We start from the raw sequence: 25,817 nt of genomic DNA, 5'->3' as shown, positions 1-25,817 counted from the left end.
GCAGACACCAATAAATTAATGCAGCAGTCAACACTTTTATATGGTGTTATCTCAAAAGTGACAGATTAATAGCAGGAGATTTCAGACAGAGCAAGAGAACAGCTTAAAAAACAGTATCAGTATAAAATTGATCTCATGTTGTTGCTTGTTAATTTCTGTAAAAAAATCTTTGACGTCATATGAAGAGGCATGTATTGGTCAATACTTCCAGGATAGAATTATATTCCTTGAAAGCTGCTCATTTTCGTTTCTTTGTGCAATTCTTATTCATCGATTAAAAAGCCTTACTTGTCCAATGCTCACTTCCAGGATATGTTTTCAATAACAAGGTCTTACAAATTGATACTTCTGCCAAGATAGTATTAATTTGAAGTGTAGATTTAAAAACACAATAGCTTATTTTATTATGCCCCCCCTTTGAAGAAGAAGGGTATATTGCTTAGCATATGTCGGTCGGTAGGTCGGATGGTCATTCAAACTTAACATGTAGTTTGGCCTGACCAGTAGATGACCCCTATAGATTCTATAGATTTTAGGGCTCATCAGGTCAAAGGTCAAGGTCACAGTGAACTTTAATGGTAAAATAATTTTAAAGCTTTTCCGAGTGATAACTCAACTATGCCTAGACCTATGGTCAGTAAACTTGATATGGAAGTTAGGCCTGACCAGTAGATGACCCCTATTATTTTTGGGGGTCAACGGGCAAAAGATCAAGGTCACAGTGACCGTGAATGGTAAAAGGTTGCACGAGTGATCACTCGACAATGCCTGCACCCATGGCCCTCAAACTTGACTTGGAGGTTGGGCCTGACCCGTTGATGACCCCTATTGATTTTAGGGGTCATTAGGCCAAAGGTCAAGGTCACAGTGACCTTCAATGATAAAAGGTTGTCTGAGTGGTTACCCGACAATGCCTGCACCCATGGCCCTCAGACTTGACTTGGGGTTGCGTCTGACATTTAGATGACCCTTGACATCTAGGTTTTTGGTGACCAGCTGATGACTCCTTTCGGATTTTGAGGTCATAGAGTCAAAGGTCATGGTCATAACACACTCTATCCTCATACTTTAAATGGTCATAATCTTAAAACTGCCTCAGCGGCATCCAATGTCAGTGACAAATCAGCTGTCATTTCGGTCCATGCATATTTCATTCAATTGTCCATATAATCCTGACAACATGGCGCTCAGGCAGAGGCATTATGTTTGACACACATCTCCTGTTTTACTAGAATTCCTTTATTTTTTTACAAACAATGAGTACTGTTGTAATGTCTTTCCATTTTTACAGATCAGATACAGTTTCCAGCCAGGTAGAGTGTGTAAGCCAGCGGATGATAAACCTCCATGTAGCTCCCACCAAGGGCCTCCATCACCATATCCCACTGCTGTTTGACTACTTCCACCTGTGTTGTGTGGAGGTCACTGTACATGGGACCCTCATTGCCCTACACCAACCATTTGTCAGGTAATGATAGACCATCTAGAGGGTTATAACCCACCTGCCCCCATACCCCCACCCCCTTGTCGTTCCCAGCAAGGGCCTCCACCACCATATCCCACTGCTGTTCGACTACTTCCACCTGTGCTGTGTGGAGGTCACTGTACATGGGACCCTCATTGCCCTACACCAACCATTTTTCAGGTAATGATAGACTATCTAGAGGGTTATAACCCACCTGCCCCCATACCCCCCTTGTCGTTCCCACCAAGGGCCTCCACTACCATATCCCACTGCTGTTTAACTACTTCCACCTGTGCTGTGTGGAGGTCACTGTACATGGGACCCTCATTGCCCTACACCAACCATTTGTCAGGTAATGATAGACCATCTAGAGAGTTATAACCCACCTGCCCCCATACCCCCACCCCCTTGTCGTTCCCACCAAGGGCCTCCATCACCATATCCCACTGCTATTTGACTACTTCCACCTGTGCTGTGTGGAGTTCACTGTACATGGGACCCTCATTGCCCTACACCAACCATTTTTCAGGTAATGATAGACCATCTAGAGAGTTATAACTTATGTAGCTCACACCAAGGGCCTCCACCAGTTAATATAGGTGTCCAAATATTTGATATATATGAGGTGCAGACACTCATATTCAGGCTCCAGCTTTCCTGTCACCTGATACGGTTTCCTTTGTCTCATATTTTCCATATCATGTCACCTACTAACTCAAAAACTTATTGATCCCTTGTACACAACTCATTCCTCAGGTAAGTGTTACACCAACTAGAGGATTTTAACCACCCTGCTGTTTGACTACTTTCACCTGTACTTGACTACTTCCACCTGTACTGTATGGATATCACTGTACATCCTGTAATTCTGATGGATTAAAATCTATAAAGCCCCACCAAGGTCCTACTACCCTGCTCCTATTTGTGCTGTGTGAAGATTACTGTATATTGAATCTACATTACTCTACAGCAGCTATTGTTTAGGTTAGTGTTACACCATCTTGAGGGTAATTGACCTCCATGTAGCCCCTACCAAGGGCCTCCACCACTCCTCAATTTTGTTCTCAAATTTGCATTAGTTTGTTGGCACAATGTTACACCAGGGTGTGGTCTTGTGTTGTATAGGAAACAGAAGTACCCGGAGGAAACCCACTTGGTGACTATAAACAAACTCACCTGTGCCCAGGCCTGGAATGGAGCAGAGGTCGCCAAGGTGAGAAGCAAGTGTGCTAACCACTGTGCTAACCGGACAATCTCAAACTTACCTTTTTTCATGCAAACATTCAACAATATTGTATGTTGGATGAATGTGTACAGAATGTTTTTTGAGCAAATTCATTTAACGTGTGTAATGTTTAACATGTGTTAGAATAGCAAAGCTTTGCTTTAAAATGCTTATAATTCAGTGCTTTATTCTTGTAGTGTCCCGAAGCAGCCAAAGACAGCTTGGTCCAGTAGAAATCCTGAGTTATCTACCCTTGAAACAGTATACTTTGGAGACAGACCAATATCTTCTGTAAGCTGACATAATCTTTTAAAATGAACTTTGACTGGGTTGCACTTTTATCATTATTGAATTATTTATTGAGTGTCTAAAATTATTTTTAATGGCTTTATGTTTAAGTGCGTTGAACTACTGATATGAACCTGTAATATCTTATGTAGAATATTTTAATTAATATCATCTAAGTAAATAAAAGCACTATTTTGAATCAAGGCAACAAATATGGGGTACATTTACTTGAAAATAGTTTGGCCTAGGACTATGAAACTTGACCTCTGCTGATATTTAGTCTATAAGTCAAAGGTCACAGTCAACAGTCTACGAAACTTTTATCCTCAAGAAAGCTCGGGAATTGTTTGAACTAAGACCGTGACACTCCAGTATAAGGTTGCCTTGACCAGTAGATGACTATTTTTTGAGGTTTGGTAGACCAAAGGTCAATCTTATAATCAACAGTAGTATGGAAACTTTGTCTGCTGTTCAAAGGTCGAAAAATTTATCTTCACTTTTCTGGAAATTGTGTGCACTCAATTAGTAATCAATGTATTTCTCCACAGAACACTTGAGTTCAATCTTCCACATGTTTCTAACAAAGCTGCACTCAGGGGGAATAAAGTTTTTAAAACCTTTGTTTAAAGTTTAAGTCTAACAAGGTTTGTAACTGATAGCACTTGAGGGCCTTTTTGTATTGATTTAAGCAGTTTTAAGTACCCTGTTCAGTGTGGACCAGTGAACATTAATTAGGTCTGGCATGTTAACCACCATATATGTTACATGTTCCTATCAGCATACAAGGCCCTCTGGTTCATTTAAGCATATATTTCATTTTAGGACCATGACCAGTGTGCGCCTGTTAGCATGCACACAGCATGGCAGGTGCACAATCATAAATGTAGCATGTTCTCATCTACATACAATGCCCTCAGGTTTATTTAAGCACAGGTTTCAATTTAGGACCCTAACCAGCATGCACCTGTGTAAATCCATGACCACACTCTGGTGTAACACAGCATGGGAGGTACACTATTGTTTATGAAGCATGATCTAATCTGTACACAAGACCCTCTGGTTAATTTAAGCACATTTCATTTAAGGACCCTGACCAATTTGGGCCCGTCCACCATCGTAAATGAAACCTGTTTTTATCCACATACAAGACCCTCTTGTTAATTTAATCACATGTTTTATTCAAGGACCCTGATCAATGCGCACCAGTGAACATGCATGCCTCATGGCAGGTTCACCACCGTATATGTAACATGCTGCTGTCTGCATACGAGAGCCTCCAAACTACCTTTGAACATTACCTCAACGATATCTGTGGATCTCAGTTTAAACTTGGTAAGTGTATGGAATGACATTCAAAAGTTGAAAGTTATAGTTTCATTTGTTGTTTCCCATTCCAAATAAAGTGAAGAGTGATCAGTTTTGAAATGAAACGTTTTTAATTTTCAGAATTATATATCAAATATTATTTTTACAACACAATTATAACTTATCTGTTTTGAAGAAAAAACTCGTTGTATTGCCTTGGTGTCATCATAGTGCCAAACTTTAATATAGGCCATTACTATAAAAATATTAAAAAACCATTATTTATTTTCCACTGATTATTTTCAGAACATATTGACTGCCACAACAAGCTAGAGAAGATGATGGACAGTCTACGAGATGCGGATAATGAGGAAGATCTGATCCAGAATGCCACAAGGGACATAACTCAGTTATGTGCCGCTAATGTGATACTTTGGACACAGTTTCTTGAGACAGCTACCTTAGATCAGGGAATTATATTCCATCTAGCCAAGGAGCACCATGCTCAAAGGGTAAGTTTAGATTTCTATGTCAACTTTGTCAAGAGTCACACAAGGGACATAACTCAATTATGTGCTGATAATGTGTTGCTTTGGACACTCTCTTGAGACAGCTACCTAAGATCAGGGAATTATATTCCATCTAGCCAAGGAACACCATGGACAAAGGGGAAGACAAGATGTCAGCGTCAAACTTGTTAAGAGTCACCCAAGGGATATAACTCAGTTTACTCAGTCTGCTTGGGAATATGGTGATCCTGATTGAGAACATCATAAGAAAGATATTGTTATTGGATATATATACTCAGCCTGTTTTAGAATGAGGTGATTCTGGTTGAAAACATTACAAGAAACATACTGGTTTTGGGTTTATGGCAATAGTAGTATTTGAAGCATACTATATCAATGGCCAAAAGTCTTGTCCAGTCTACAAAAACTACAATATCCAAAAGTCTTGTCCGGTCTACAATATCTGTTTTGTTTTATATCACACACTTATAAATTTGGTATCGATGGAAAGAGGACATTAATATGCATTCAATAAAAAAGGAATTTCGGAATTCGAGTCAGTATTGCTGGTACAGTAATGTGTTGAAAATTAGCATTGAGGATTTGCAAGGCACAAATGAAACCCATACCAGACACGACTTTTGGCCATTAGTATAAATTAGATTTGAACAATTTCAAATTTTCAGATAAAAAGATTGGCAGAAGGTTTCTTCACTCATGAGTATCAGAAGAATGAATGTCTAGCCTGCTATGAACCAAGGTAATATTAGCTTTTTTAACATTGTATCTTTTGAAAATATTTAAAAATTTGCATTTAAAGCTGCATTCTCACAGATTGGTTGATTTGATAACTTTTAATAAAAAAAATTCTTGGAATAAACCAATTATTGCATAACTGTCTGGAAACCAGTGATGTAAGACTGCTGACAAAAGAGCAGATTGCAGTTTTTATATTAACGTTTGAAAATTGATGATTTATGGCTAAAAGTGTTACTTGCGAATAATTTTTCGGAAGTTGACCAAACAATTGAGATCTGTTCTATTATGAGTTATCTTATTTGAATGAATTGAAGGTATTGACACCAAAATGATGATTCTGAGACAAGATATGAAAAAAAGTCAAAACTATCAATTTGTGAGAGTGCAGCTTTGATTCAATTCATTAACTGTAATCTGTTGATATTGTATTCATGCTTATGAAATATTATGGCCAAGATAGTTTATAAGGTCACATTGTAGGTATGACCGACTAAAGGCAATGAAATAAAGCTGTGTATATGACAACTACATCCAGTCAAGTCTTATTTACAAAGTTTATATTTACCATGGCCTCATGACCTAATGGCCATGGTGCGTAGTTCCACTTACCTAGCATCATTGTGCCATGTGACTCAGCTCAATTCAAGTAACCATAGTCACAGTGACCTATCAGCCATGGTGCATAGCTCCATGTATATGCCATCAATATCTCCCCTTAACACCATGTGACACTGTTCTATTCCAGTTACCATGGTCACAGTGACCTATCAGCCATGGTGCATAGCTCCATGTATATGCCATCATTATCTCCCCTTAACACCATGTGACACTGTTCTATTCCAGTTACCATGGTCACAGTGACCTATCAGCCATGGTGCATAGCTCCATGTATATGGCATCATTATCTCCCCTTAACACCATGTGACCCTGTTCTATTCCAGTTACCATGGTCACAGTGACCTATCAGCCATGGTGCATAGCTCCATGTATATGGCATCATTATCTCCCCTTAACACCATGTGACCCAGTTCCATTCCAGTTACCATGGTCACAGTGACCTATCAGCCATGGTGCATAGCTCCATGTATATGGCATCATTATTTACCCTTAACACCATGTGACCCAGTTCCATTCCAGTTACCATGGTCACAGTGACCTATCAGCCATGGTGCATAGCTCCATGTATATGGCATCATTATCTCCCCTTAACACCATGTGACCCTGTTCCATTCCAGTTACCATGGTCACAGTGACCTATCAGCCATGGTGCATATCTCCATGTATATGGCATCATTATCTCCCCTTAACACCATGTGACCCTGTTCCATTCCAGTTACCATGGTCACAGTGACCTATCAGCCATGGTGCATAGCTCCACGTATATGGCATCATTATCTCCCCTCAACACCATGTGACCCTGTTCCATTCCAGTCACCATGGTCACAGTGACCTATCAGCCATGGTGCATAGCTCCATGTATATGGCATCATTATCTCCCCTTAATACCATGTGACTCCGTTCCATATAAGTTACCATGGTCACAGTGATGCCATGATGCATAGCTCCATAGACCTGTCATCATATTTCCATTATACTATGTGACCTTGTTTCATTCAAGTTAGCATAGTCAAAGTGACCTGGCGGCCATGGTGCTGTACCTGGAATCATTATATTCTCTTAATACTATGTCACCTTGTTCCATTCCAGATTCAATGGTCACAATGACCTAGTGGCCATGTTGCATAGTCCCATAGGCCTGTCATCATTACCTACCCCTAATTCCATGTGACCCTGTTTCATTCCAGTAACCATGGTCACAATAACCTAGTGGCCATGGTGCATAGTCCCATAGGCCTGTCATCATTACCTACCCCTAATTCCATGTGACTCTGTTTCATTCCAGTATCCATGGTCACAATGACCTAGTGGCCATGTTGCATAGTCCCATAGGCCTGTCATCATTTCCTACCCCTAATTCCATGTGACCCTGTTCCATTCCAGTAACCATGGTCACAATGACCTAGTGGCCATGTTGCATAGTCCCATAGGCCTGTCATCATTACCTAGCCCTTATTCCATGTGACCCTGTTCCATTCGAGTAACCATGGTCACAATGACCTAGTGGCCATGTTGCATAGTCCAATATGCCTGTCATCATTACCTACCCCTAATTCCATGTGACCCTGTTCCATTCGAGTAACCATGGTCACAATGACCTAATGGCCATGGTGCATAGTTCCATAGGCCTGTCATCATTACCTACCCTTAATACCATGTGACCCTGTTCCATTCCAGTTACCATGGTCACATGTACTTAGCGGCCATGGTGCATAGTCCCAAGTGCCTGAAGTTATTATCCCCCTTTAATATCATGTGACCCTGTTCCATTCCAGTTACCATAGTCACATTTACTTAGCGGCCATGGTGCATAGTCCCAAGTGCCTGAAGTTATTATCCCCCTTTAATACCATGTGACCCTGTTCCATTCCAGTTACCATAGTCACATTTACTTAGCGGCCATGGTGCATAGTCCCAAGTGCCTGAAGTTATTATCTCCCTTTAATACCATGTGACCCTATTTCAATCCAGTTACCATGGTCACATTTACTTAGCGGCCATGGTGCATTGTCCAATGTACCTGAAATTATTATCCCCCTTTAATACCATGTGACCCTATTTCATTCCAGTTACCAAAGTCACATTTACTTAGTGGCCATGGTGCATTGTCCAAAGTGCCTGAAATTATTATCCCCCTTTAATACCATGTGACCCTGTTCCATTCCAGTTACCATAGTCACATTTACTTAGCGGCCATGGTGCATAGTCCCAAGTGCCTGAAGTTATTATCCCCCTTTAATACCATGTGACCCTGTTCCATTCCAGTTACCATAGTCACATTTACTTAGCGGCCATGGTGCATAGTCCCAAGTGCCTGAAGTTATTATCCCCCTTTAATACCATGTGACCCTGTTCCATTCCTGTTACCATGGTCACATTTACTTAACGGCCATGGTGCATAGCCCCAAGTGCCTGAAGTTATTATCCCCCTTTAATATCATGTGACCCTGTTCCATTCCATTTACCATAGTCACATTTACTTAGTGGCCATGGTGCATAGTCCCAAGTGCCTGAAGTTATTATCCCCCTTTAATACCATGTGACCCTGTTCCATTCCAGTTACCATAGTCACATTTACTTAGTGGCCATGGTGCATTGTCCAAAGTGCCTGAAATTATTATCCCCCTTTAATACCATGTGACCCTATTTCATTCCAGTTACCATGGTCAAATTTACTTAGCGGCCATGGTGCATTGTCCAAAGTGCCTGAAATTATTATCCCCCTTTAATACCATGTGACCCTGTTCCATTCCAGTTACCATAGTCACATTTACTTAACGGCCATGGTGCATAGTCCCAAGTGCCTGAAGTTATTATCCCCCTTTAATACCATGTGACCCTGTTCCATTCCTGTTACCATGGTCACATTTACTTAACGGCCATGGTGCATAGTTCCAAGTGCCTGAAGTTATTATCCCCCTTTAATACCATGTGACCCTGTTTCATTCCAGTTACCATAGTCACATTTACTTAGCGGCCATGGTGCATAGTCCCAAGTGCCTGAAGTTATTATCCCCCCTTTAATACCATGTGACCCTATTTCATTTCAGTTACCATGGTCACAGTGACCTAGCAGCCATGGTGCGTAGCTCCATGTATATGGCATCCTTACCTCCTCTTGACCTGGAGTGTTTGGATATAGATGGAGACCATACTTCACTTCCAATCATCTTCGAGGACATCTACTTTGATCATGTCTCGCCACCTGGTAAGATTTCGAAAAAACAGTATAATTGGGATCAATTTATGATATAAATTTTAATAGATTTTCATTGAAATGTAGGGAAAGGATGTCCCTTTAATGATTATTGGCGTAAAAATGAAACTTGATTTCGAAAAAAATAATATCATTGTAGCTCTCTTATGGTTAAAAATTCTTTGATGCTACATATATTTTGGTTTATATGAGAAAGGCTTCCCTTTGCTGTAATCTTTAGGCAGCGACTTATTTTTACGTTACTGATTTGAAGCTCTTCTGTCTGCAGACTCTGGTACAAAGAGAAGTTCACGAAGCAACTCCTTGTCTCACCACTTTACCCAGAAAACTTTACTGGACCCGCAACAGAAGAATCGTCGAAAGAACATCATCAAGAACATCCAGCCTCATACCTTTAAACGGCCATCCTCATTTAACCTTAAAGACGCGGAAGCTGCCGCGGCTAATCCCAATAAACGCAAAGATGTTTTGTTGGTTGGGTATAAGAAAACTTTCGCCTCACCGAACGTTCATAGTCGAGTGATTGAAAATGCTCTAGAGCTCGGGACTTTGAGTCCTCTATCATCAATTGACCGTTCTTTAAGGTCGGGCCCCATGTCTAATTCAGTGTCTTTACCGATTCTTGAGCGGGATTGGAGCAGGAATGATGGCGCCATGCCTGAGTATATGCAGGTTGCGCGTAGATCACTAAGAGCAAAGAAACGTCAGAAAGGCAAGAAATCCATTATCACCGTTGATTTTGGTGGTTCCGATCCTGATATGAGTAAAGACGACACTCCTCCAGACTCGGAAGAAGTGCAACCCAGACTGAAAAGAGCGCTAACTGATCCAACCAGGCGTCAGTATAGTAGACAGGAAAATTCCAATGCTCAAGATGGTAGGTATAGAACATCCACTAGTCAACAAGCCAGTACTCCACTAAGTGGCGAACGTTTTTCGGACCATGACAGTAATTATGTAAGTAGTGACTGTGGCAGTGTGAGTAAACCTAGTTCCAAAGAAGGAGCTCATTTTCAAGACACAAGAAGTAGTGTAAAAAAACATTTAGACTTCCAAGATGAACTACATCGGAATCTCTCAGCTTGTTTAACAAAAGCTTTAGGTGATGATGGTCTTAATGATAGTGACAAGAGTGATGATGAAACGTGTATACAGAATGGCTATGATGCTCGATGTGGAGAATTTCTAGAATCAGACGATCATCATGACTCTAATGGTGAGAACAATATACCAGTGCCATTAAGTAATTCTAAAGAACTAGTTAATGGAGATAAAGGAATGGAAGCAAGATCTGTACAACAATCCAACCTAACTGTTAGGGATATATTAAAGAACAATACTTTGCAATTATCTAGTCCAGGAGGTAAAAAATCTCAGAACGTAGGAAGTCATTCCAGTATAGGAAATGATGTATCGAGTTCCAGCTATGTTCAAATGCGAGAAAGTCGCACATCGCTCGACAGTAGTGTTGGTAGAACCAGTTCTTTGAATGTTGCTCGTGATGATTCAGCAGGAACTCGGGATTCTGGATTCTTAACCGGTTCGCAATCAACCATAGCTTCAAAGGAGAATCTAAATATCTTATCAGACAGGGAGAGTGATTCAGCAAAGCTTACAGTAAATGAACTACTTAAAGAAGTATATGAACGAGACCTCGGTCAAGATGTGTCAGACCTTAGCGATTCTGGCGTGTCGGTCATGTCAGCAAAAACAGCCCACAAGGCATCAAGCGATTCCAACCTGTTGCATTCTATGGAGGCGCTTGAGGTACACAGCTTTTTTATGGGTATTTTGTTGCCAGTATAAATGGAGATAAATGAAGCATGTCTGAAAAACTCATGAAGGGGTAATTGCATTAAACATGTAACTACTTCTAGTAAATAATGAAATTATCTGAATAATTTAACCCTTTCCCATAAATAGATGCTTTCTGACGACTTGAAAGCATGGTGACAATTTCTCCTTTTGCCACAATGTTTTTAGCTCTTTTCTACAAATGAAAATATATTTATCGAGCTTTGTCAATTTTATCGCCTGCGCAGCAGTTTGTATGTGGGAAAGAGTTTAGTAACATTTGAGAATGATATTTTAGAATAATTGAATAATTGAGTCATTAACATACTGTATGTGACATTAGATAGATTTGGATATAAGCTTTTTATGTAAGCCTTCTTCAAGCCGAAAAGCATTCTTTCTTCAAAAAGAAATAAAGGAGTTTAGTTGCTGAAAAAATAGTTTGAAAGCATGAAGAATAGCTATTCTATCTACCATCAGGAATCAGGCAGCAGCCTGCATATAAAGGCCCCTGATGTAATGACGACGTCGGCATCGTTCCCTGATATATCACATCTGGCTGACACCCCGAAGATTAACCATCCTCGCCTAGTAGAGAAGGTCGGCTACAGCACTGTCAAGTATGGGCTCCTTTATGATTTATTACAAGGTCAAGTTTATAAACTAAAAACAACAGACTAAATTCATTTCAACAGTACTTATTAACTAATTTTGCTTTTATATTGTTCAGAAAATTTTAAAAAATGAAAGAGAAACTCAGAAAAAAAAAATTCTGTTTGATTTTTTCTCAACTCTTTAAAATTTATATTATTGTTAGCATTGCTCATTATCGTATTTGAATTCACTATACAGAATTTCTTTTTGTTATCAATCTATTTTAATGCTCATGATTTATGTATTATTATCTGTAGTAATGCGTCTTCTGTGAAAACAAAAACAGATGAGGGATGTGTTCACTCTACAGCACTCTTGTTCTTTAATGAATTTGATTTTAAACCACTTATAGATGTTAACCTGTGGCTTTCAGTTTCATCACAATGCGCGAGAATCTAAAGAGTAGGATGAAATACCAGGGAAATCTGTATAGGTAAGTCATATAAAATAGGTAATAATCATACTAGTTTGGTAATTTTGTGCAGAAGATAACTCATTGACAGATTAAAATAGTTTTGGGTACAAATATCTAACACCATAAAATTTTGGCTTCGGTAACGGCCCCTTTTCAACTTCGACCGAATTTGGTCGGTCTATTGGTTTTGACAGTGACGATAACTGGTGATAGGTTGTCGGTTGTCAGGCTGTTGGTTTTGTCTGGTTGATAATTCATGAAAGGGTCTATGTATTTAAGTAATGTTATTTTACGGCATTATGTCCCCTTTTTAACTAAAAATTTGCAAAACAAATCCGGTCCAGGAGATTTCCTATGAAGGTTAAAATAGATTTAAATAATTTTAGGTACACAGGTCAAGTTGCACTTTTGTTTCAATCAACCAATGTGTGTTATGGTCCATTTTCAAATGATTTTACAAATAAAATGCCAAAAACAGGCTGGTAATGAGAAGGTCGACTGTTATAAATAATTTTTAGTACATGGGGATAATACATGGGTTTAACATCTTATATTGTTCATATGATTATTCTACATGAAAGTAGTGAACCATTCCTGTGTCACTGTGGCATGACTTGTGATTTTATTCATCATTTCTGTGACAGAGTTTGTTGAAAAAAAGTTGTGTTTGTGGTATTACAACTTTTTAAAACCTAAATATTTCATTTGGATGAGAGTTACCAAGTTAATGTTGATGTATGGATATTGATTAAAAAAGAATCAAATGCACAATTTTAAAACCCATTATGATGCGGTGTAGAAGTGTTGTTGATTATAATCAAAATTGATGGAAAAGGTCAACTCTGGCAACCATTGGTAATGATTTTGATAGTATTTTTGTTATCATCAAATATTCATGCATTATAGCTGTTGCCTAAATTAAAGACTTTTTTGGTCCCATTTCTCTTCTTTCAAAACACATTAATCCGCCTCAAGTTCTTGGCAAAATTAATGCTCCCTTTTTAAATTTTAGATCTTTTAATGTTTGATAAATGAAGGATAGATGAAAGAAAAAACATAACTCAATAAATCAAGTATTGAAATTGTACAAAGTGTTTGTACATGCATGGAAATGGTTTTTTTTATAATAGATCATTAAATGCTTTCAATCTCAAAAAATCGATTTAGTAAATGCTTGGTCCCAACGCCATGGTGTTGTTTACTAAAGAGATCAAGGGTTTTAGGAGTTATCAATTAATTCAATTAATTTATGGTTTACATGTTACAGTTTAGTACAGGAATGGTAGGTAGATTTGACTTTTTTCACAGACTGCATTTACCATGGCAACCAATGCTGTTTTTACAGTCATAAAAATTACATGTATTATGAATATTTCAGTCCTGTTTCATAAAGATACCTTGCATAATCCTTACTCTGCCTTAGAATGCTTCCGGACACCTGAAAAATCACAGACAAAATCTTCACAATAAATGTTCTTATGATATTTTCGTTGAAACAAAATTTATGCCCAAAACTGGGTCCTTATGATAGATACAGAGTATTGTTTGATAATACATGTATATTTAGAACATGCAAGTGAAAATCATTAAAGCCAATATTTGATTATTACTTGTTGTTTTTGTATGTAATCACATTGGTTGTCATTTTGCATCTTTTACGTGTGATTTTTCCTACAATATAAAAGTTGCTGTAAAAGGGTTTACAATAACAGATTGAGTGGCATTGATGTTGTGTTATATACACTTAAACTCTTTTCTATTATAATAAATGACTTCATATAAGACCATTCTTGCATAACGGACATGCGTTTCCGAGTTTTAACACGGCCTGGAAATTTCTGTTTTACCCAACCAGGGTAAGACGACTCGCTTGTATCTACGCGACTACGCCCAATTTCAGAATAATGTTTTAATGAATAAAACCTCAAAACGTTGATATTGAACTATTTGACGTTTGCTTCAAATTACTGCACATTATGACATTGGCGTCAATAAAGAACTTTGCATACGCAATTTGGTGGAATATCTTAAAAAACACCGTTTTAACAGCATTTACACCTTCAAAATTGCTCTTAAATTTAAATTTCCGTATGCAAGAAAAAGTATTATTCCCATGCATGCGGGGTGGATAAATAAATCTAAACCTCGGGCACCGTGGCGGCAGGTAACGCAGCAAGCCTCATCACCAGCTTCCAACGTGCCCTTGGTTTGGATTTTTCAATCTGCACTACATGCATGTGAAAGACTCTTATCTGCAATGGTAACCTGCTTTTATGTCTTCACAATTTTGCTTAAGCGTGAGGAATGGATTATGATAAAGCTTTCTCTTTTATGTGGACTCACCTTATGCATTTTTGTGCGTGTTCATAAAGACAAATTTGTTTGCATTTGAATTGATCCCCTATTTTTATGTCACAAATGTGTATTTTATACACATTTTCCTACGCTCGTCACAACATGGGACATATGGTTGAAGCTTTTGTTCAATTATCACCAAGCATGAACAATATGTTTGTCAGTAAATTATCACAGCCAAGATTGATAACCAGCCATGTTGCTCCAGGCGCTTCAGAGTTACAGCCCTTTAATTGCTTAACTTGCACAAACTCTGTGTTGTCCATGCTGTTACTCAAGGGTATTTTGTCTCATGATCACCTTACCTGGACTTTATGTGTATAGGTAGAATGTCTTGGCTTAGGTCGAACACCAGCTATGTCACCCTTGTCACTTCAGAGTTACCATCCTTTCATTGCTGAAATTACACAAACCTTATGTTATCCATGCTGTTACTCAAGGAGATTTTGTCTCATCATCACCAAACTTGGACAATATTTGAACAGGTAGAATGTCTTGGCCCAGGTCGAACACCAGCTATGTCACCCTTATCACTTCAGAGTTATTGCCCTTGATTTACATAAAGACATTCATATTTTCGACGACATATATTATGTGACAGATTACCACTCTTGATTTGTAATTATATGCTGTAAGGACTTACTTCTTAAAATTTGTCAATAAAATACAGGTTTGTATTCAAACTTTTTGTATTCTATTAAACTGATTTTTAGCTTCATTATAAAAATATAGTGTATATACCTTAGCTCTTTGATATTCTACAAAGTCGTTCTTGTTGTCTTGTGTAGAATTCTTTCTCCTAAGCGGTTATGGTAGATTCTTTCTTCTGTCATCTAAAAATTGATAGTATGAAAATATTTGAAAACAAAGTAATCTCTGTCACCAAAATTAATTGTGAATGCAGTTGTATTTTTTTGGAAGTGCTTTGGATATAGCTGAAGTTATTTTAACAGCCTGTTTTTTAATCTTGCATAAAACTTGCTCTTTTTCTTTGTGTACAGTGAGAGCCCAACCCTGGCTTCAGACATCCCATATTTCCATGTGCCAACATCCACAGACGATGAAAACCTTGATGGCTGTCACCTTGTTGTCTGTGTACATGGGCTAGATGGTAAGTGATTCAGATTTATAACTTTAACATTTAGTTGGGTAATGATTTTCGTTGAGCTTCCAAATGCCAAATCCTACAGACAATAAAAACCTGGATAGCTGTCACCTAGTTGTCTGTGTTCAGTACTTGATGGTTAGTGATTATTTTGTAGTCTCCACGCTACACAGCTTGATTCATGGAACTCTAGGCTCTTATAAACTCACAGTATAGGAACCATCCTAAAAAAAGTTCCAATCAAAACTTTGGAGGGAAACTAATTGTAATTGTAATCCATTACAGCTTAGGCATATTTTGGTATTATAATACTATGGTATTATAATACAGACTAAAATATGTTTTTTTTCTGTTTTGCACCCAAAAATATAGTGTAGGTAGGTTGGAAAAAATCTGTTTTTGGAAAAATATTATTAGCCTTTTTTAGAATACTTTTCTGTTACCAAAAACTATAGGTTTTATGCTTTTAAGAACATAGATAAACTCAGTATTAGCATTGCTGGAATTGTTAAAAGCCGAAAGCACTTCCGTGTTTTACCTTTAATAGATTAAAATCAAACGAATGAAAAAAATATTTCTCAAGGCAATAAAATCTCAAGGATTGAGGCCAAAAATAGGGAAGGTAAGGAAACCGGCAACAAGCTTATATTTTGTTTATGCCTAAAATAGTTTAAGTAGTTCTCTATTAGTAATTATTGTTTAGTGTTAACTATCATTTAACAACATTTAACAACATTGCAACTTCAAGCTGTTTGAACTTGGGTGAGCGTGGTTTAGGATAAGAGTGGTCTAGTTGTACAGATATTCACCTCTCACCCAAGAGGTTGTGGGTTCAATTTCTACCAGGGATACTTTCTCATGGCCTCTTAAAATGGACATCAATACTGGTTTCTACTCAGAAAACATATTTGAATATGATTCTATTTGATATGATTCTATTTGATATGATTCTATTTGATATGATTCTATTTGCTAACCAGCTCATTACGATCAAGCTTATAGAAGTTGTTATAAACAAACAAAAGTGTTCCATTAACATGTACCTTCCTGGGTAACAGTGCAAAGCTGCATCCCTTCAATTGCTCCAAACAAGTTACAAGACCTGAGACTTTGTGCTTTCATAAAAATACCAATCTACTCCCTGAATTTGTTTCCTCCCTGACAGCTGTGTGTTAGGCATCATAGGTTACAGCGCTGACATTCATCTTGTTAAAACCTACATGGAGATGTTGTTACCTGGCAGGGCTGTTTTCTTAATGATTTTCGGTCTGGAATTAGGCCCCATTTCCAACTTTAAAAAGTATATTTTCCGCCAATTGTGTGGGCTTTTTTTGGTTTTCCTGTATATAAAGAAAAAAATCTGAATTAAAATAGCCAAGATAATATATACTTTTTATCACCCGTATTATGCTGTCACTTAAATCCAGTTATTACTAATGTTATGTGATTGCCTATATGACCCAATAATTCACTTTCAGAAAAATAAGTAATTATACCCCCACAAACGGTCGGTCGGTCGGTCGGTTTTCATGGTTTCCGGACAATAACTCATGAAAGGCTAGACAGATTTGAAAAATTTTTGGTACACAGGTGTAACATCAGAAGATACAGGTCAAGTTTGATATTGGGGCTGGTGGCGCCAAGGTCAAGGTCACTGTTACTAAAAATAGAAAAACGGTTTCCGGACGATAACTCATGAAAGGTTTGACAGATTTGAAAAAATTTTGGTACACAGGTGTAACATCAGAATATACAGGTCAAGTTCTATATTGGGGCTGGTGGGGCCAAGGTCAAGGTCACTGTTACATAAAATAGAAAAACGGTTTCCGGACGATAACTCATGAAAGGCTAGACAGATTTGAACAATTTTTGGTACACAGGTGTAACATCAGAAGATACAGGTCAAGTTCGATATTTGGGCTGGTCGGGCCAAGGTCAAGGTCATTGTTACTAAAAATAGAAAAACGGTTTTCGGAAGATAACTCATGAAAGGCTTGACAGATTTGAACAATTTTTGGTACACAGGTGTTTCATCAGAAGATACAGGTCAAGTTCGATATTGGGGCTGGTGGCGCCAAGGTCAAGGTCACTGTTACTAAAAATAGAAAAACGGTTTCCGGACGATATTTCATGAAAGGCTAGACAGATTTGAACAATTTTTGGTACACAGGTGTAACATCAGAAGATACAGTTTGGTACACAGGTGTAACATCAGAAGATACAGGTCAAGTTCGATATTGGGGCTGGTGGGGCCAAGGTCAAGGTCACTGTTACTAAAAATAGAATAACGGTTTCCGGACGATAGCTCATGAAAGGCTAGTTTTTCTTGTCAGCAGTGAAACTTCTAAATTACTCAACAGATTTAAATAAAACAATACATGCATGATAAAAGAAGATGCAGTGTGCAGTAACCTTGGAGTTATGGCCTCTTTTCAAAGGAATGGTTTGCCATTCCTGTGTCCAGGCGGCATTTGGGGGTATTCGTCACTCCTGTGACAGCTCTAGTTGTGTTTATTAGAAATTCCCTTTTTTCTGGAACACTTAATTTAATGTCAGAAAAAAGAAAGTATTTGTGTTTATTAGATATTCCCTTTTTCTGGGAAATGCCTCTTTGGAAGGGCTTTGACCCCATTCCCCATTACCAGCTCAGGTTTTCTACAAAAGTTGATGAAAAAAAATCACTATAAGCCTTTATTTCAATCTCTATAGGTAATAGTGCTGACCTTCGTCTTGTCAAAACCTACATGGAGATGTCGCTACCTGGTTACCGGCTCGAGTTTCTCATGTCGGAGAGAAACCAGACGGACACCTTTGCCGACTTTGAAGTGATGACTCAGCGACTTGTGAACGAGGTCCTCCATCACATAGAGATGTTCGCACTCAAGGTGGCTAGGATAAGGTAAGATATTGACAGTAATGCTTATATGTGTTACAGTGTAACAGCTATTGTTCAATATGATATATGCAGGTTATTGAAATTAGACTTTTGGATGAACAACCCTCAATTCTTATGCTACTATTGGCAACATAGCTATAAGTTTATTTGCATTAATTTAGAATTTTTAAAAAGAATTAACCTTGGGCTTATATCTATGTTTAAGAAAAAAATGAGTTCCAATAAAGCATATATTTTAACATACTTGAATGTCAAAAGAACATGACTTTGTGCTTTAAGCAATGTGGCATTAAATCACACAAAATATTATTTTGGATGAGTACTTCACGAGGGTATTTTCTTGTTACAAGCTTGCTTAAGTTTAGACTTGCACTCAGAGGGGAATAGTTGTTCAACATTTTCATTATGACAATAAGTGGTATGGAAAAAAACTTCTGTTCTAAAAATAATTGAAAAAACTGTTTGTATTCCGCCTGCTCACTTGATTTGTTTTGTCGGCATCAATTTAGCCTACTTCTATTGGAGCATTTTAATAATTCAATCACATTATCTAGCGAACTTTAAATGAGTTAAGTAGAATTATAAAAGTACTTTCCTACTATATCTGTACTATTCATCTTCTTTATGTAGACTGATATTTCAGCCAACCCATAATTCCTACCTGTATTCATAAAACTAACAAAAAAATTCTTAAAGTTTTCATAGTCAAATTAAAAAAGATTGATTATGTTATTTTCAAATATAAGTGTGTATTTGAATTAAGTTCATGAAAATAAAGTAGTTTTTAAATTTTCAAGAAAAAATATCATATGACCAATGAGAAACTTAAATTAGGAAACGAGACTTAAGATATGTAATTACTTAAAATGTTTTATGAATACTGTCCATGGTCTTTTTATATTTCCAGTTTTGTTGGCCACTCCCTAGGCACGATCATTATCCGTTCTGCATTGACCCACATCGAGATGATTCCACTGCTGCCGAAACTCTACACATTCTTGTCTCTGTCTGGACCCCACCTTGGCACGCTCTTCAACAGCAGTGGACTCGTTAACATGGGTAGTCTCTCGTTACCACTGTTTACAAATAAACTTAGCAAAACACTCATCAATCAGTTAAACAAAGTATGATTTCAATGCCATTTTGCACTGAAGAGATGGTCAATTTGTAACGCTTCAACAGCGGCTTTGAAAAGACAGTTTCAACACTTCAAAGAGGTAAAATATCTTTAAATTGCTGATGGCTGCAGTCTGTTTCTTTGATGTTTGAAGTCCATTGATAAGCTAAAGACATAACACTTGATTTGAAATTCACTTGATGGAGGTATGTTTCCTGTATTGGTTCCCTGCAGGTATGTGGTTCATGCAGAAGTGGAAGAAGTCCGACTTCTGGCTAAAACTCACCCTCAAGAGTATTTATCAGTTTCAATGACTGTCCCTTATGTTTCCTGTATTGGTTCCCTGCAGGTATGTAGTTCATGCTGAAGTTGAAGAAGTCTGGCTCCCATCTCATACTTTCATCTGTCAAGGTGAAAAATCACTTCAAAGGACAATTTATGTATTTCCTGTATTGGTTCCCTGCAGATATGTGGTTCATTCAGAAGTGGAAGAAGTCTAGCTGCCAGCTTTAGCTCTCATCTGTCAAGGTGATAAATCCCTTCAAGAGACAGTTTATATATATTTATTTTCTGTATTGGTTCCCTGCAGGTATGTGGTTCATGCAGAAGTGGAAGAAGTCTGGCTCCCTGCTTCAACTCTCCCTCAAGGACAACCCGGACCCCCGCCAGTCCTTCCTCTATACACTTAGTCAGAAGCCAGGTATGTGCATGATGTCTGAAGTGAAAGACATTTCAATGAACAAGCTATTTGCAGTTGATAAAAGTGCAAATGTAAGGTAATTTGCTCCCATTACTTAAAAGTTATGTTTTTTATTGTTAGTACAATTAGTATACATTTTTAAAGTCACCTTCAATGTTTATTTTGGACGAGCTTTTTATGCTCCCCAATAGAGGGTGTTACACAAATAAGCTATAACTTATACTTTGGCATTATAGAGTTATAGCCCTTTGTTCATTTGTATACTTATGTTTCGTCTTAAGCTTATTCTTATGACTTCCCCTGATTTTGAATCAACTACTTATTTTTCTGGGCGACTATTATGCGACTGCATTTTGTTCAATTTGCACTTCTCTTCCATTTTGTTTGTGTCTGCTCTTTAATTCCGCAATTGATATGAATGCTTTCAAAATCACACATACCCACTCCACATTGAACTGAATGTGAAGATCATGCTCCTTGCCAAAACCAACCATATATTTATAACTGGTTCTTTAAAAGAACAACTTGAAGAGTTTTATTTTCCAATTTGAGCTTTCTTTCCTGAATTTGTTCACTGGCAGGGAGCAGACGTCATGTTCAATGATAGCCTTGTTTTGATATGATGGCTAGCTAAAATGTGTCTATATGATTATATCAATTGCTTTTCTTTTGATGAAAAACATACTGACTTCTGTCCAATTGTTTACTCTTTGTCTACAAACTCTGCTTGCAAGACATATCTTAAGAAGAACCTATTAACAAGACAGTGTGGTTTCATAATTTTCAGACAACTTTTTCTTAAAACGGGCCTCTGATTCCATTCCAGGACTTGAGTTCTTCAAGCACGTATTACTGGTGGGCTCCTCACAGGACCGCTACGTTCCGTATCATTCCTCCCGAATTGAGATCTGTAAGGCGGCGCAAAGGGACAGCACTGGGCTAGGTAATATGCAATGTCACAAGTTATCTCCCTCATTAAATAATGCTTCTTTGGGAATTAGCTCCTGATCTTTTTGTAGGATCACTATGTCCTTATATATATGTCTTGTTTCCAAATATATGCAAGATTGTGTAAAGGGAGAGCACTTGACTATGCACTGTACTAGAATAAAATTGTGTCCTTTTCGTTTGAATACATGAAGTTAAACAATTTGGAAAATAGGAATTTGTTGGGTGACTGATAAAAAAAAATTGTTTTTTTTTAGTTCAGTGAAAAAGTTTTATAAACAGTTTGCATGAAAAATATCAGACTTGAAGTGTTAGCGTGAACATATGATCCTACTTATTTCTGTGCTATGTTTTAGAAGGTCTCTTTATTTTGTCCAGTAACACTTGATAAATATAATATTCAAACAAGACCTTGCTTTTCATTTTCTAGGTTCTGTGTATGCTGAAATGGTAGCCAACATCCTGAACCCTATTGTTAACAACCCGAAGTGTAAGCTGATTCGCTACGACGTGTTTCATGCACTTCCGAGTACGGCCAACACAATCATAGGCAGAGCTGCACACATAGCTGTTCTGGACTCGGAAATATTTATCGAGAAATTCCTGATGGTCTGTGGACTTAAATACTTCAAATGAAGCTAGATCATGTTGCACATGGATTCAAGCACTCACCCAGCAAGACATCATTTACAGAGGATATAAATCTTTTATTATCTGCAGGGATGAATATTTCATATAAAGCTTGATCGGCTGCAGTGTGTTCACATTCTTTCTAGTTTTGTGACCAGCCATTTTGCCGATCTCAATTCAGACATTCTTGAGTGAAGGTCTGTTGGCTTAAGATGTTAATTCCAGAGCGATGGTCTGCTAGCTTAACTTTTAAATTCCTGAGCGATGGTCTGTTCGCTTGACATATTAATTTCTGAGCGATGGTCTGTGGGCTCAAATACTGAGCAATTTTAGTAGGCTAAATTGCTTAATACCTGAGTCGTGATCTATTGGCTTAACTACTTTATTCCTGAGCGATTGTCTGTGGGCTAAAATACTGAGTGATTGTCTTTTGGGCTCAAATACTAAATTCCTGTGGGCTAGTATTCTAAATACATGAGTGAAGATTTCTGGGCTTATTTATTACAAATATGAAAACAAAACATTTGAATGTGTGTTAAAGATGCATTATTTTTGTCAATCATTGCAAAATTAAAGTGACACTCTTATTCAAACTTGATACACATACATGTATAGCAAACATCAATTTTGAGATATAAACCTCTATCAACTTACTAAATAAGACATTAATGGCAAATATTAATTACTGATAACAAGATTTTAACAATGTATTTAATAGCTAAAAACGCAAAAATATTAGATGATGCTAAAAGACTTACTGTGATCTACTTTCATGTCATAAGGTAGAAATACCATGTTTTCTGCACCTTTCTTTCAAATTAAACTTGGTATCCTTCATAAGAACCATTGTTTTCAACTTGTTTTCATTCTTTTAGGTATTTTAAAACAATTGTATTAGTGCATCTTTAAGGTACTTTGGTGGAAATAAAACAAAGTTGAAAAAAGCTGTTATTATTTTCTCATTCAGTTGTTGAAACAAAATTATCTGGGTAACTTTATAAGGTTGATTCAATTAAAATAATAATCATGTGAACCAGTAACTTTAATTTGAAGGTTTTTGTTTGTTTTCAGCATCATTAAACACTTGGCAACATGTTCCATTAAAAAGGAGGAACGTTTTTCCGAAGACTTTAAAATATAAATGTTTTAATGGGAAACTTTCTTAATGAAATTGTCTTGTAAATTTTGTTAACTCATTGAGTGACTGTATAATTTGATTACCTTGATGTTACCCCTGTTCAGTACAGCACTTTGTGAAGTGGTTACATGATTATAATGTTAAAGATGAAAGACAAAAATGCGTTTTGATTGTCCCTTGTTATACTTATAAAGTTGAACATTTATAATGTAGTTAGAAAAACAGGAATTTAATATTTTGTTGTTATTTAAAGCTGCAAACTCACAGATTGAACGTTTTGACAACTTTTTTTATTTTAAGTCTTGGAACGAGCCAATTTATGCAAACATGCATGGAAACCAGTCATATAAGACTCCTGACAAAAATTAGATTTAAGTTAAAAAAATGTTGTTTTATGCATTTTTTCTCAAACCTTTAGTAACGCTTTTAGCTATAAAACATTAATTTACAGATGGAAATATGAAAATCTGTGATCTGATCTTTTGTCAGCAGTTTTTTATCACTAGTTTGCAGATACTTTCACAAAAATTGGCTCATTCCAATACAAAAATAAAAGATGTCAAAATGGTGAATCTGTGAGAGTGCAGCTTTTAGTAGTATTATATGTACGCACCGTGTGCATTTTGTAAAACAATGACTTTTCTATTGCTAAAGTACCATGTGAAATTACTGTTGCTTTGATCTAGTGTTTGATGTGTCGCCATGGGAGAAGCTTAATATGATATTTTCATGTATTCACTAATTGTGGTAATGGCATGTATTTTACCCATAATTATTATCGTGCAATCTTTAATAGGTAATTTACAAGCGTGTGCAAATTCCGTTAACTTTGCTGTTTTTGATATTTGTTTGTATATTTTTGTAGAAAATGTGCTTTATTGTATGTTGAAATTGACCCAGTGTTTATGAAATGTTACTAAAAGTAATGTTTTAATTTTATCTAAGATGTCTGATGTCACAAAAATTAAACTACTGATTGATTTTTCTATGCTATAGTTTATCACATTCGCATTTTTTTTCTTTGATCTTATACATGTGAATTTGAAACACCAAGAACATTTTTATTTTTAGCATGTTTTTTTAGAAGGAAACCCTTGAGGTGGTTTGACAGCTCTGATGGTAGCTGTCAGGTTTCGGTGTGCAAAAAACTTCAACCTTGGTCATTATAAACCAAATAAATAACAATGTTTTAAGTGTTCAAATGAAACTTGGGACTCGTGTTGCCAGAGTGCTCATGTAAGGCAACGCCCATATTACCTCAAACTTTAATAATTGAGCTATTTTCCTTGTTTGTCTTGCAAAAAACACACAGGCAAGCGTTGGTATCTCCAGGCTTGTGCTCTTGTAATGTGTTGCCCATTTTTTGACACAGAAAAAAATAAACATTTAAAAAAAAATAATTCTCATCATAATTTTTAACTAAAAAAGTATATTTAAGTACTTACTAAATGACTTATTTCTTACCTCTTTATTGTGGCAACGTCACAAACAAATTGACACGTAGACTGCTGTAATATACAACATAAATTGTTTTATATGTAAAAACTGAAATTGTTCATGTATATTATTTTTGTTTGATGAGATTGTTCACATACTGTATTACCAAATTCCCATTATTATACAAGAACATGTAAGTTATCTGATTTGTGCTATTATATACTTATATACGGTGTAAAAATAATATATGATTATATGATTTCAGATTTGGTAAAAGTTTTGGGTACTAGTGTATTATCCCGACCCCACCTACAGTATAATATGTTAAATGTATTTATTAAGGATAAGGGTTTTTCTTACAAGTATACAATTAATCTACATAATACATGTAGTATAGTTTAGGTTCTGTACAATGTATGTTATTTAAGTTATTTTCGAATGAAATTTATGATGTTACAGTATTTACTTCATTACAGTTTGAGTACTTAATTCACTTACATTACAGTATACATGTTATAATAATAAAACAGTATTCTCATTCATGCATGTTTATATAAGAGGTTTTAGATACTCAATTATGTTAATTTTGGATTCCTGATGACCCCATTTCTGTTGAAAAGTGACAAATCAGTATATTTGGTAGCATTTACAAGAGTTTCATGAGTTTAATGGATACAAAAAGAAAATGTAAAAATTATAGCAAATAAATGATTTCAAGCATACATGATTGGCTTCAAAAGATAGGAAAATAAGCCATTTCACTTTAGGTGAAATAGACTGACATAACTTAATCAACTAACGTAGTTTCGGTCAGTTATATTCATACATAGGTTTATTAGAAAACAATTTATCTCTTTCCAATGATACCAAAATTATATAGGTTCACAAGCACGCAACTTAAACATATTCACCAATGACTCGATGAATGGCTTTATATTGGGTCATACGACAACCCACTTGAACAGACGTATTGCCTATGACCCCATTAATGACAGGCTTAATTGTACATCCCTTACCTTAAATTACCTCATGGAAAAACTTTTTTTTAAATATTTTTCTTAATGCATTTTTTAGAAGCAAAACTGGCGACGTCACTTTATTGCTTTTGGATAAAGTTTTATGAAAATTGACATTTAAGCCAAATGTTAAAAAGGACAGGGTGCTGCTGAACTTAAATATACAAAATACAAATATGACAGAAATAAAGAACAATGTGTTTAATTGAAGTTTAATTTTTAGCTG

At 36.7% G+C, this 25,817-nt stretch overlaps 1 protein-coding gene across 4 annotated transcripts in view; it reads left to right on the top strand.

The window, feature by feature from the left end:
- The window catches only part of LOC128213651 (protein FAM135A-like), a 43,705-nt gene extending 18,408 nt beyond the window's left edge, over window positions 1-25,297 (top strand). For 2 of the 4 annotated variants that reach the window (XM_052919638.1, XM_052919634.1), the window contains 16 exons: window positions 1,292-1,468; window positions 2,888-2,981; window positions 4,163-4,310; window positions 4,590-4,795; window positions 5,479-5,552; window positions 9,220-9,377; window positions 9,655-11,153; window positions 11,661-11,800; window positions 12,208-12,267; window positions 13,517-13,531; window positions 15,606-15,715; window positions 18,419-18,608; window positions 19,513-19,664; window positions 20,312-20,422; window positions 21,249-21,365; window positions 21,801-25,297. In XM_052919638.1, coding sequence (XP_052775598.1) covers window positions 1,292-1,468; window positions 2,888-2,981; window positions 4,163-4,310; window positions 4,590-4,795; window positions 5,479-5,552; window positions 9,220-9,377; window positions 9,655-11,153; window positions 11,661-11,800; window positions 12,208-12,267; window positions 13,517-13,531; window positions 15,606-15,715; window positions 18,419-18,608; window positions 19,513-19,664; window positions 20,312-20,422; window positions 21,249-21,365; window positions 21,801-22,006 — 3,457 coding nt within the window. In that variant the 3' untranslated portion in view covers window positions 22,007-25,297. The remainder of the gene's footprint in view (window positions 1-1,291; window positions 1,469-2,887; window positions 2,982-4,162; window positions 4,311-4,589; window positions 4,796-5,478; window positions 5,553-9,219; window positions 9,378-9,654; window positions 11,154-11,660; window positions 11,801-12,207; window positions 12,268-13,516; window positions 13,532-15,605; window positions 15,716-18,418; window positions 18,609-19,512; window positions 19,665-20,311; window positions 20,423-21,248; window positions 21,366-21,800) is intronic. The other 2 variants (XM_052919639.1, XM_052919635.1) reach the window with 1 other exon arrangement.
- Window positions 25,298-25,817: the final 520 nt, after the last annotated feature.

Source organism: Mya arenaria, chromosome 13, assembly GCF_026914265.1.
Source record: "Mya arenaria isolate MELC-2E11 chromosome 13, ASM2691426v1".
Classification (NCBI taxonomy): Eukaryota; Metazoa; Mollusca; class Bivalvia; order Myida; family Myidae; genus Mya; species Mya arenaria.
The sequence above is the reverse complement of the archived record's forward strand: the minus strand, read 5'-3'. Positions and strand labels throughout refer to the sequence as shown.